The sequence below is a fragment of the Geotrypetes seraphini genome, chromosome 1, assembly GCF_902459505.1.
Source record: "Geotrypetes seraphini chromosome 1, aGeoSer1.1, whole genome shotgun sequence".
NCBI classification, from domain to species: domain Eukaryota; kingdom Metazoa; phylum Chordata; class Amphibia; order Gymnophiona; family Dermophiidae; genus Geotrypetes; species Geotrypetes seraphini.
In genome coordinates this window covers 208,125,715-208,138,757 of record NC_047084.1, presented here as the reverse complement: position 1 = coordinate 208,138,757, position 13,043 = coordinate 208,125,715, and the positions used below count along the sequence as shown (strand labels likewise).

Genomic DNA, 13,043 nt, shown 5'->3' with positions numbered 1-13,043 from the left:
TCTCCAGTCCAGCCTCCACCTTGGGGTTGGGGACAGCTTTTGTGAGTGTCCCTATGTACATGGTCCAGCACTGAAATTCAGTACTTTGGGCAGCCAGCAGCGTTAGCGAGTGATCCTGCTGTTGTTGGCCTGCCCCAAAAGCCTTCACTCTTAAAGTGCATGCCTACAGGGGAACAGGAAGTGCTGCAGAGGGAAGGCTTCCTGGGCATGCTGATGGCAGCAGGATCACTCGCAAATGCTGCTGGCTGCCCGAAGTGTTGAAATAGCAGCACCAGAGGAGTTATGTGGGGACAGGCGAGACTCAAAAAGACTCCAGGGTAGCCCAAGTGGGGGAGATGGAGGGTGGGGGTGGTGGTGGTGGTGTAGAGGTGAAACTAGGGGGAGACAGGGGTTGGGCAGGGCACTGTGGGTGGGCTGAGGGATAGGAAATGGGCAGGGAATGTGTGGGGCTGGGGGGTGGGTTTAGGTGTCCTCTTTTTTGATTTACCAAATCTGGTAACCTTATCCTCACCAATATTATCCAGCGTAGACCTGTCTCTTCCCTATACCCTTGCCTAACCATCCAGTTTGGTTCCATTTCTTCCACTCTCCCAACCACCACTATGCAGAATGGCCCCATCTCTCCCATCCGCCAGTACCATCCTGTGTGGTTGCATCTGTTTCCCTTTCCTTCCCACCCCTCCTTGTTCACTCAGATGGATGGGTTGCTGTTCCTCCTGTTTTGCATGGCGACAGGATGGCAACAGCAAATAACAGAAGGCTCTGCTGGTCCCAGGAAGAGGAAGTGATATCAGAACTTGATGTCACTTCCTGTTCCTGTTTGCTGCTGTCTCAGGTAGAGCTCCTTGTACTTAAATCTGTGGCTGTTCTGACCACACTCTCCCCCTTAGGTGTCACAGAAAAAGAATCTTCCAAACTCCAATGATACCCCCAGTCTATCACCAAAGGCACAGCACCTTTCAGATTTGTCATGGGTTTAGTGGATCAATCCTTTTATGGATTATAACCTTTTAGTACATTTGGTATATATATTAATTATCTTTTCCAGGTGTAATCAGTTATGTTGTTCTCTGATTTGGTTACATTTATTTATTGAAATATTTTTTTTATTAGTACTAATAGAAGGTATCTACTGAGGGCAATGCCCAGTAATATTTTGGATTAGCATGCAGCACAAACTATAATCAAATGGAGAAACGTTATATAAACTGTGTTATGAAATGTGAAAGCGCCGTGTGTTCTCAGTCATTTTCTAGAAGTGGATAAAGTAGGGCAATGTAACTCCCTGTGTTTTCCATAGGGTTCATCAGTACAGTCTCTCCTATTTGACTCTGAAAAGGAGAGGAAGTTTGGGAGACTGGCAGAATCAGCCTTGCATTTTCAAGAACCAAATTTGCAAAGTATTCTAAGGTGCAAAATAGAGAGCCATCAATTTTAGCACTTGGTGCTGACCACAGGATCAGAGGAGAAGTAGCCTAATAGTGCTACAGATTGATGATCAGGTTTAATTCTCACTGCAGCAAAGTGTGACCCTCCATTGCCCCAGGTACAAAATAAGAACTTGTATATAGCATTTAAACCACTTTAATTGTATCCAAATCCCATTCTCTCTACCCTTTCTAAGTGCTAAATATGCTGGGCCGAAGGGCATATATTTAGGAGGGAGCCACAAAGCCCACGACAGCCTACAATTCCTTCAGCTTGAGATAATCTTGGGGCTCCTTGAATCATAGACACCCAGGGCAGTTGCTCTGTCTGCACCCCTTAATGTCTGCTCTGGCTGAGAGGAAATTAGGAAAAAATGTAAAAATGAAATGAAAGCAATAAATAGTGCAAGGTAAAACCAAGAGAGAGGTTAGCAAAGGACAGCCATAAGCACTGCAAACATTGATTAAAATGGGCAGACAGCTCAAGCGCTTCACAGACAGCAATGAATATGTCAACCTTAATAGCAGTCTATTAGCTTATACTTCAGATAACGTAACTGTGTTACAGCCACAACGAGTTAGACAAGCGGCACTGACAATTCTTGTGACTCATTTGGACACGTCTTAGTGGTTTTCCACTTAATTTAATAGGAAAGGGTAGTACATGAGGAGAAAAATACTGGGCTGTTACACAGACCTTCACTAAAAGGCCAGACACTCCAAACAAAAACTCATAAGAACAATATTGGGTCAGAGCAATGGTCCATCTAACCCAGTATCCTGCTTCCAACAGTGGCCAATCCAGGTCACAAATATTTGGCAGAAACTAAATAATAACAACATTCCATGTTTCCAATCCTAGGGACAAGTAATGGCTTTCCTCATGTCTTTCTTAATAGCAGATTATGGACCTTTCCTCCAGAAACTTTTCCAAACCTTTTCTAAACCGAAATATGCTAACTGGTGTCCCCCATATCCAGCAATGAGTTCTAGAGTTTAACTATTCATTGAGTGAAAAAAAAAAACATTTCCTCCTATACGTTTTAAAAGTTTTACCATGTAACCTAATGACATGTCCCCTAGTCTTTGTAGTTTTTGAACGAGTAAACAACTAATTCACGTTTGCCTGATCTACTCCACTCAGGATTTTGTAGGCCTCTATCATATTCCCTCTCAGTCATCTCTTCTCCAAGCTGAAGAGCCCTGACCTCTTAAGCTTTTCCTCACATGAAAGGAGTTCTAGCCCCTTAATCATTTTGATTGCCCTTCTTTGAACTTTTTCTAATTCTGCTATAATCTTATCGAGATTTGGCAACCAGAACTAAATGCAATACTCAGGTTCTGGTGATTGGGACTGCAGGGTTGGTATTCTAGGGTGTGTTTTGCTTTAATTAAATACAGTACTCATTGCACCCAAAGTACCTCTCTGGGACACTGTTTTTGCTAGATTGCTGACAATTGGCACTCAGTTTTTTGGTTTTTATATTCCTAGTAATCAGAACTCCGGCTCCTACAGTTCTCGGCATTCTTCCTAGTAGTCTCAATTTCTATCTCAAGCCTTCCTTTGAAGGTCCCTATGGAAGAAGTGGTTTGCTAGAAAGTTCCCAGGAACCCTCTAATGTAGTAACAGTACAGACCAGCTTAATGTCAATGCCAGCTACTGCACTTGCAATATACTTATTAATTTATAAACACACACCATCAGCTATTGTGGTAAATAAATGACTAGGGATTTAACTGCTTAATTAGTTGAAGAATACTTGGAGGGAAACCAACTAATTTATAGTATATGCCAGCATTTCCCAACTATGTCCTAGCCAGTCAGGTTTTCAGGTTTACCATAATGAATATGCATGAAGTCGATCTGTATACAGTACATGGGATCTACAACCTATGGATTATTTATTTTATTTTATAAAAATTGATTTACCGCTATTCACAATACAGCAGCAGAGCGGTTAACAATAATATAGGTTTAAAAAAAAAGAAAAGAAAAGGAAAATAAAGGAGAGAATATATGCCTAAGCTCTTTTGAGCAGGGACTATCTCCCATCACGAATAACATTCAAAATATCTTGCATCATTCATCGCATACTTTATGGAAACTCTGCGGCCCCACTCATCCAACTCTTTTCAATAGTATGGTCTACTTACCGCAGAACCCTCAACCGGATGCTACTAAATCTCCCATCCACTAAAGATCTTCCACTCCATGCTTATCTTCCTAGGAATCAAAACTTGGAATGGCCTTACAGAAAAGACCAGAACTGAACCTTGCCACATCATCTTCCGAAGAAAACTGAAAACCCATCTGTTTGCTACTTAATCTCCTTTACCCTCTCTTCTCTCCCTTTCCCTTCCTCCTCTCTCCCCTCTTTTTCTCTCCCCTTCCTCTCCCTCTTACTTATCCACCTCCTCTCTCTCCCTCCTCTTTCTCTCCCCTCTTACCTCTCTTTGCAGTCGCCTTGAGCCTGTATAGGTATGAGCAACGCACAAATAGAAGATCTTTCTAGTCCTCCCTCCCATCCTTTGTGCAGCAGATTAGATTAGACTATCTCCTTCTTGACTCTGTATAGTGCTGCATACTTCTGGTAATAATAATAATTATAATAATAACAACTTTATTCTTCTATACCGCCATAGTCAGATGACTTCTAGGCGAGCGCTCTAGAAATCATTAATAGTAGTAGTAGTAGTAGTAGTAGTAGTAAAAAGCCAAGTTTTAAGGAGTTTCTTAAAAGTGGGGAAATAAGATTCTGTTCATGGTTCTAAGGCACTTGTATTCCACAGTTTTGGTGCAGCTTATAAAAATATTGTTTCTCTAGTGACATCCAAGTAAATGACAGAAGTAGAATGGAGGTATAGTAAAGCTTGTTGGGAGGAGTAAAGGGAGTGGGATGGTTGGCACATGTATAATAACTTGGAAATGTGTTCAGGGGCAGGGTTTTATAAACCTTTGTAAACCATCCAGTGGCACACCGTGTTTCTTCGAAAATAAGATATTGTCATATTAATTTTGATCCCAAAAAGGACATAGGTTTTATTTTCGGGGATGTCTTATTTTTTATTTCATGTACAATGATCATCTCTCCCTTCCTCATCTCCACCCCAATTCTTCCTATTTCCTTTCTCTCCCCCACATGTGCATCTTTCCTCCCCTCTCACCCATCCCCTTGTGCAGTATCTTTCTAGCCCTCCCTCCCATCTTTTGTGCAGCAGACCGCCCCGGGTGCCATCTTGATGGGGGCAACAGCACCTCTCCGCCCCTCACACCTCACTCATGCCCTCCCTTCCCCACCCCCATACCATTTTTAAAATCTTTGTCAGTGTGAGCAACTGCTCTAGCCTGCTGCTCGTGCCGGCTTGGCTCTCTCTGAAATCACTTCCAGGTTGTGGGGTCAGGAAGTGATGTTAGAGGTAAAGCCAATGCCAGCACGAGCAGCAGGCCAAAGAAGCTGCTCATGCTGGCAAAGATTTAAAGAGGTACAGGGGTGGGAAGGGTGGGCTTGAATGATGGAAGGAGCGGGGAGTGGGGGGTTAGGGCAGAGAGGAGGGGGCCACCACCACCCCAGGCACCTCCCACCCTTACTACACAACTGAAACCATCATTATGCGTTGTAGAGTGACGGGACTAAATTGTGCGAGACAACGGCGCGCTGACAACTGAGCGCAAGGTTGACGGCGCGCCGAAGAAAAGCACTATTTTAAAGAGCTCCGATGGGGTGTGTGTGGGGGGAACCCCCCCACTTTACTTAACAGACATTGCGCTGGCGTTGTGGGGGGTTTGGGGGGTTGTAACCCCCCACATTATACTTAAAACTGAACTTTTTCCCTAAAAAACAGGCAAAAAGTTCGGTTTCAAGTATAATGAGGGGGGTTACAACCCTCCAAACCTCCCACAACGCCAGCGCGATGTCTGTTAAGTAAAATAGGGGGGTTCCCCACCAACACCCCCCGTCGGAACCCTTTAAAATAGTGCTTTTCTTCGGCGCGCCGTCAACCTTGCGCTCAGTTGTCAGCGCGCCATTGTCTCGTGCGATTTTGTCTATGAACCGCGTTGTAGTGGATGCGTGCAGATACTGATCTGCATAAAAAGCAGCCTGGTTAGATGCACCTCCAATACAGTTTGGGAAACACTGCTCTATGCTTGATACAAATCCAAGCTAAAAGCCCACTTTTTTGAATCTGTTTTCAACTCTTAACTCCCACTCACTGTGCCAGATACCTATACCCACTGTATCATTTCCTCTACCATAATCTCCCCAACCTGTCTAAATTAGATTGTAAGCTCTTCTGAGCAGGGACTGTCTATTGTATGTTAAAATGTACAGCGCTGCGTATGCCCTTCGGCGCTTTAGAAATAATAAATAGTATGTGCTGCTAAGTTCAAAACATACAAGGGGGTGCTGAAAAGTTAGCCCAACCAAAAAGAGAATGACATGGGCATGGTTCAATCCATGATCTGAAACAATGCCAAAACATAGAATTACATTCCTGCAGATTGGCACTTAACGAAATAAGATAACACTCTTTGCAGCTACAGTAGCAAAATAATGCTCAGGATTTAGGAAGTTGGTTGGATGGGCTGAGAACTTTTCAACACCCCCTCATACTCTCCTGCCCATTTAAACCTCAATCAGCAGGCCAGGAGGGGATATGTAGCAGCACTTAAAACAGTGCCAACTGCCTTGGCGACAGGATGGCAACAGATATGTGAGCATATATGTCCAGCATATATGTGAGCACTGGCCATAATTCAGTGCTGGGGCCTGCATATCTATCCTGGCAGAAAGGGTCATGCAAAAAAATAGTTCTTTCTTTGCCTGGCACTGAATATCGGCCAGTACCTACATAATTTCTGGGTCTGTGACTGACCCAGATATTCCATGACGGTGTCTGGACGTGGCCTGGCATTGAATTTCTGTGTCTAATTTAGCTGTTGGCTGTCAGAGGCTTAAAAATGGCTGCCAGCCATGGGCTGCTTATCGTCCACATTGCATTTTTGAGACAATAGAAGATTGATCTTAAGTCCCATTTTGATGCGATAGGATGCATTAAGTTCCAAAATATTATTGTGACTGTGATAAATGGAGTAAGATGTAAATTTGATATTGTCCCTTTATGCATACTGAAATGCGTCTTTGAAGATTACAAAGTTAATATCCCTGATTAATGACAAACTCCTTTTATTAGTTTGACATTAATGATCCCATCCTGTGTTTTCTCTCTTCACAGTAATCCATCACTTTTCAACTAGGCAAAGAAGAATTAGAGCAATAAAGGAAATGGCTCGAGTACTGGCTCCTGGAGGGCAGCTTATGTTGTATGTTTGGGCAATGGAACAAAAGAACCGTCGCTTCGAGAAGCAAGATGTATTTGTTCCTTGGAATAAGGCCTTGTGCTCCAGACCCCCTTCTGAAACTAGTCAGTCTGGAAATAAGAGCCCTCTCGGCCAGAGCATCAAAATGCAAACCCCCAACAATCAAACTCGGGGTTCTGCTGAATCTGTCGACATGAACAACCTTAGCCAAAGTCTCGATACAAAACGATCACACAGCACTAATAATTATGGCCCTGCTGAAGGATGCTGCATAAAGTTTGATGACGATGAAAACAGATTTTATGCTGCTTTGGGGAGATCTTTACGATCCTGGTTTTTCTCTCGATCCCTTGACGAATTCACTTTAAAAAAGCAAATTGATAAGATAAAACCCCTGAAAAGCATAGGAGGCTGGGCAAACAGTGCTATATCGGCTCAGCCTTCCAGGCACTGCAGTTTAGATCTGGGTAAGCGTAGTGCATTATTACAAGGAGAAAGCTTTGATGACGATGAGGTATTCATGGAAAATATATCCCACAACAAATCACAGTGGTTCATATCCTCGGATGCTGTGAGGGATTTAAATGGAGTGATACAGAGCAACAGGAATGAAACATCTTTTCAGAATGATTTAATGGAAGGTGAAATCTGTAACTGCAAATGCAAAGATGAAACAGAGAAGTCCACCGTTGGTGGAATCTTAAAAAGAACTTCGACCGCAAGTTCCGCTGATTCCATTTTGGATTCTGCGGTTGTTGTTGAGGACCAGGACGTGTTAGATGCAAAAGCCTATATGCGTTACTATCATGTTTTTCGGGAAGGTGAGCTCTGCAGTCTACTGGAAGAAAATGTGCCAGAGCTTCAGATTTTAAATTCCTGCTATGATCATGGAAACTGGTGTATTATTGCGATAAAACCCCCTCCTAAAAACATAATCAAAATTTGACATTCATGAAAAGAAAAGAGCTGATTCATTTTTTTGCCTCTTGGTAAAATCCTTAAGAAAATGTCAGTAAGAATGTTTCTCTAGGCTACTAAGAAGGGTAGTTACTAAGCTGTGGTAATATATTACTTTTAATTTCAGCTTAAATTACCTGCCACAAGAATCACTAATCAGTGGTAACTCAGTGCTGCAAGATAGTGACCTCTGCAGTAAATGAATAATGCAACTTGCATTCAGCTAAACAAACTGCATTGTTATTGTTCCCCAGGAGCATCAGACCACTGATACATAAACAATTGCTTCAGGGCCAGTGCATAGCCCAAATCAAACTTCCTTTCCCATGCCCCTAGGAGATCTTTACCCTCTGCTTCCCTTCATTCAATGCCCATCTAGCTTAAGTCCTCCATCCCCCCCCCCCCCCAGTTCAAGATCCCTATTCGAGCTTATTGGACTGTCTCTGATGTCTAGCAGTGAGGGGCAAAGGAGGATTCCCCATTTGTTCCTGCACCTTAGGCTACTGACATCAAAGTTGTGCCATCCAATCCCTAGTGGTAGTCTTGCAATACTACAACTTGAGGTCAAATGCCAAATTACATCCTCAGGTATGCCTTTGTGCAGTGCATGTGGCTAGAGCCCGGCCCTCCATGTGCTTTTTTCTGGTTCTCGGAAGCTTAGTAATTCATGTGGTGCTTATAGCAAGATGCTCTCTTCCCAGCCATGACTCAGATCTCTATAAGTCTGTAAGATTGAGCTGAGTAGTGCCGGAAGGTTGGATTGGTCGTATGGCTTCAAGTCTCATGAGACTTGAAATCATGAGACCAACCTGAACTTCCGGCACCATGCAACTCAGACTTGCAGAGAGCCAAGTCACGGTGAGGAAGCAGGTATTCCTTTGTTTGTTCTGCAACTAAAGTCAGGTGAGGGGAAAGAGACTGGGTAAAGTCTGGGGAGGTACATGATGAAAGAGCAAGCAGACTGGATAAAGGCTGTGGGTAGATGAGACACAGAGATAGAGATAGAGATAGAGAGAAACTGGCTAGGATGGGACTACACACTTGTATTTTGCCACTATTTGACGAAACATATGGCAAAATACAATGGGCCCATCTTATTCAATATCTTCATAAATGACCTTGAAGAGGAAACAACAAGTAATATAATCAAGTTTGCAGATGACACAAAACTATGTTGGGCAGTTGGGTCACAAAAAGACTGAGGATCTCCAGAAGGATCTAAACCAGCTGGAGAAATGGGCAGAAAAGTGGCAGATGAGGTTTAACATAGACAAATGCAAGGTGATGCACCTGGGTAAGAAAAATGAGGAACATGAATGTAAAATGCTAGATTGGACAAAACTGATCAAGAAAGTGACCTGGGGGTACTGATAGACAGGAACCTGAAGCCGTCAGCTCAATGCGCAGCAGCGGCAAAGAAAGCAAATAGAATGTTGGGCATGATAAAGAAGGGGATCACGAGTAGATCGGCGGCCGTTATAATGTCGCTTTACAGAGCAATAGTCAGACCACACTTGGAGTACTGTGTCCAACACTGGTCTCCATACGTAAAAAAGGATATAACCCTGCTGGAAAGGGTGCAGAGGCTAGCCACGAAGCTAGTAAAAGGTATGGAAAATTTGAGCTACAAAGAACGCCTCGTAAGACTGGGACTGTTCACCCTCGAGAGGAGGAGACTGCGAGGGGATATGATTGAGACTTTCTTATGTTCTATGTTCTTTGGCCCTCCAAATGTTACAGAATATAAAATGTGGCCCTTGATAGAAAAAGGTTGGACAAGACTGGTATACATGATCTCTGCACACATACGTACCCCCATGTTTTTGGCTGCACCGTTTTATGAGTCTTTTTCCATGTGTAAACTGCTTCATAATATTACCCCCCCAAAGCACATAGGCACATATTTTGAGCCTATTTTTATAAAAAAGAGGGTGAGGGAGGGGCTCCACCCCATTGGGCGTCTTTCACCCTTGCTATGCCACTGATCTACGTGGCATAAATGTGCGAGCCTCTTTCATTTGAAAGGAAGCTCCAGAATGAGAGGGCATAGGATGAAGTTAAAAGGTGATAGGCTCAGGAGTAATAATAATAATAATAACTTTATTTTTGTATACCGCCATACCCCGAAGAGTTCTAGGCGGTTCACATTAGTTAGACAGAGATTACAAGTGGTTACATATCAAATTGAACAAGAGGTTACAAGTGGTTACATATCAAATTGAACATAGCGTTACAAATCCAAGGATATACTTTTTTACAGAAAGGGTGGTAGATGTGTGGAATAGTCTCCTGGTAGAGGTGGTACAGACAAAGATTGAGTTCAAGAAAGCATGGGACAAGCTTAGGGTCTCATAGGGAGAGGAGGAGATAGTGGATGCTGTGGATAGGCAAACTAGATGGGCCATTTGGCCTTTATCTGCCTTCATGTTTCTATGTTTCTCACTCCTTATTGGGATTGAAATGTTTCCTGTGGATGCAAAGACTACTTTCTAGGACCAGTGATTTAAATTTTGTGGCCATTCACATGTTTATCATCAATCTATTCTTTATTCAATTTTTGGTGGCTGTTATATTCTGTATAGATATTTTTGGAGCACTATGTATTGACCTTTGTGTTGTGATTTAATACTGAAGTCCTCTCTAAAAAGGGGGAACCACTTGAGCCCAAGGCTTAGGCATGATCATCTTTTTTTAAACCCTGTCAAGGATCCTCCAGAGGGTCAAGCATTTATATTTGGAGCCCATGGTACAAGATTTTTAAAGTAGTCATGTCTATTCTTCACATACTTGATGGTTTCCAGAATAAAGTCTTTACTGAAAATGTCTTAAGAGTAACAAGTGTGGTGTGAAAAACAATCTGGTATATATTCCAGTGTACACATAGACACAAAGGGGTAGATTCAATTAATGTTGCCCAAAGTTAGGCCCTAGGATGATCCGCACTAAATTAGTATTTTGTAAAGGGCGCTCTGTACAGAATGACCTATATAGAATTACTAGCTTGGTGCGCATTTGAGACCTAACTTTGGGTATGAGAATTTACGTCTGTCAAAGGCTTGTGTAAATGCTTGTGCCCAACCAATGACAGAAATGCAGGTATTTTATTACACCATGCCTAAATTCTAGGAATGGCCTGTCCCACTCATGCCCTTCCCATGGCCACATGCATTTAGTTGCACATATTATAGAATAGCTTAAGTCAAATATAAACTTCACATCAGTATTTCATTATAGATTTTAGAAATATTCTTATTTCTCCAATATCTCTTCAAAATATAGATTACGGAAGAAACTTTATATCATTTAATACATCATTCAGAAAGCTTCAGTGAAGTCAGACCTCAGCAGCTACACCTGAACATCTTATTTCATTCAAACTAGTGACGTCCATTTTACTTCAGCGTTTAAACCTATGGGGCTGACAGCATTTAATTCAAATATTTACCTCTGTTCACGATAGACCCACATAATAAAGACAGGCCTTATTTCTTGAAGCTGACAATCGTAACAAGGCAGACAAGAAAGTCAAATAAGAATTAAGGAAGAGGTCCTTTAGTTAATAAAGTGTGTTTGTGTGGGGGTGGGGGTGGGGGGCAAGTAGGTAGGTTGTGGCTATCTGTAACACATGACAATTGGATAAGATATAGATCTCATTTTCTTTAATTAGTTGAATCATTTGGGGTGAAATGGCCTAGAAATGGGGGAGAGTGTGATGCAATGGTTAAAGCTACAGCTTCAGCACCCTGGGGTTGTGAGTTCAAACCCATGCTGTTCCTTGTGACACTGGGCAAGTCACTTAAGCTCCCCCATTGCCCCAGGTACATTAGATAGATTGTGAGCCCACCGGGACAGACAGGGAAAAATGCTTGAGTACCTGAATAAACTCATGTAAACCGTTCTGAGCTCTCCTGGGAGAACAGCATAGAAAATTGAATAAATACTTAAATACGATATAAAACGATAATAAATGTTACCATTTTAGAAAAGAAGGCCGCTTTGATTCTCAAAAGTAGTAGCTGAGAAGATAAGGAATAAGAGACTAGCTTTCATAAACTACAGAAGATCTCATGCACGAATACAGGATGTCCTGGGTACTTGGAGTGACCTCCCAGGAAAGAGACTTGGGAGTTATGATCGACAAGTCAATGAAGCCGTCCACACAATGTGCGTTGGCGGCGAAACGGGCGAACAGAATGCTAGGAATGATAAAGAAGGGGATCACGAACAGATCAGAGAAGGTTATCATGCGGCTATACCGGACCATGGTGCACCCTCACCTGGAGTACTGCATCCAGCACTGGTCGCCGTACATGAAGAAGGACATGGTACTACTCGAAAGGGTCCAGAGAAGAGCGACTAACATGGTTAAGGGGATAGAGGAGTTGCTGTACAATTAAAGATTAGAGAAACTGGGCCTTTTCTCCCTTGAGCAGAGGAGATTGAGAGGGGACATGATCGAAACATTCAAAGTACTGAAGAGAATAGACTTAGTAGATAAGGACAGGATATTCACCCTCTCCAAGGTAATGAGAACAAGAGGACACTCTCTAAAATTGAAAGGAGATAGATTCTGTACGAACGTAAGGAAGTTTTTCTTCACCCAGAGAGTGGTAGAAAACTGGAATGCTCTTCCGTAGTCTGTCATAGGGGAAAACACCCTCCAGGGATTCAAGACAAAGTTAGACAAATTCCTGCTGAACCATAACTTACGCAGATAGGGCTAGTCTCAGTTAGGGCGCTGGTCTTTGACCAGAGGGCCACTGCGTGAACGGACTGCTGGGCACGATGGACCACTGGTCTGACCCAGCAGCGGCAATTCTTATGTTCTTATGTTAAGAGGAAGCCAGACAAAAATATCTGGAAAAGTTAAGAGAAGCTGGTCATGTAGTCAGGAAAGCAAAGAAGCAAATGGAAGAAAAATAACTGACACGGTAAAATGGGGAGACAAGACATTTCTTAGATATGTTAGTGATAGGAAGAAGTGCAAAAGTGGCATTGTGAGACCAGTGGCGTACCTACGGTATGTGGCACCCGGGGCCCATCATTTTTTAACACCCCCCCACACATTAATTCTCTTCCATTTTTGTTCCCATTATAAAAAACACTGATAAGTTCCCCCCCCAAAAATACATTAAAATAAGAAGTGAAAACAAAGGCCCCTACAGATGAGAACATAACATAAGAATAGCCTAACTGGGTCAGACCATTGGTCCATCATGCCCAATAGCCCATTCTCATGGTAGCCAATCCAGGTCACTAGTATCTGGTCAAAACCCAAAGAGTAGCAACATTCCATGCTACCGATCCAGGGCAAGCAGACACTTCCCCCATGTCTTAAC

At 42.8% G+C, this 13,043-nt stretch overlaps 1 protein-coding gene across 2 annotated transcripts in view; it reads left to right on the top strand.

Annotated features, from left to right (window-relative positions):
• TRMT9B (tRNA methyltransferase 9B (putative)) overlaps positions 1–9,184 on the top strand; it is a 60,232-nt gene extending 51,048 nt beyond the window's left edge. For both annotated transcript variants that reach the window (XM_033944494.1, XM_033944502.1), the window contains exon 4: positions 6,663–9,184. In XM_033944494.1, coding sequence (XP_033800385.1) covers positions 6,663–7,693 — 1,031 coding nt within the window. In that variant the 3' untranslated portion in view covers positions 7,694–9,184. The remainder of the gene's footprint in view (positions 1–6,662) is intronic.
• The last annotated feature ends 3,859 nt before the right edge of the window (positions 9,185–13,043 follow it).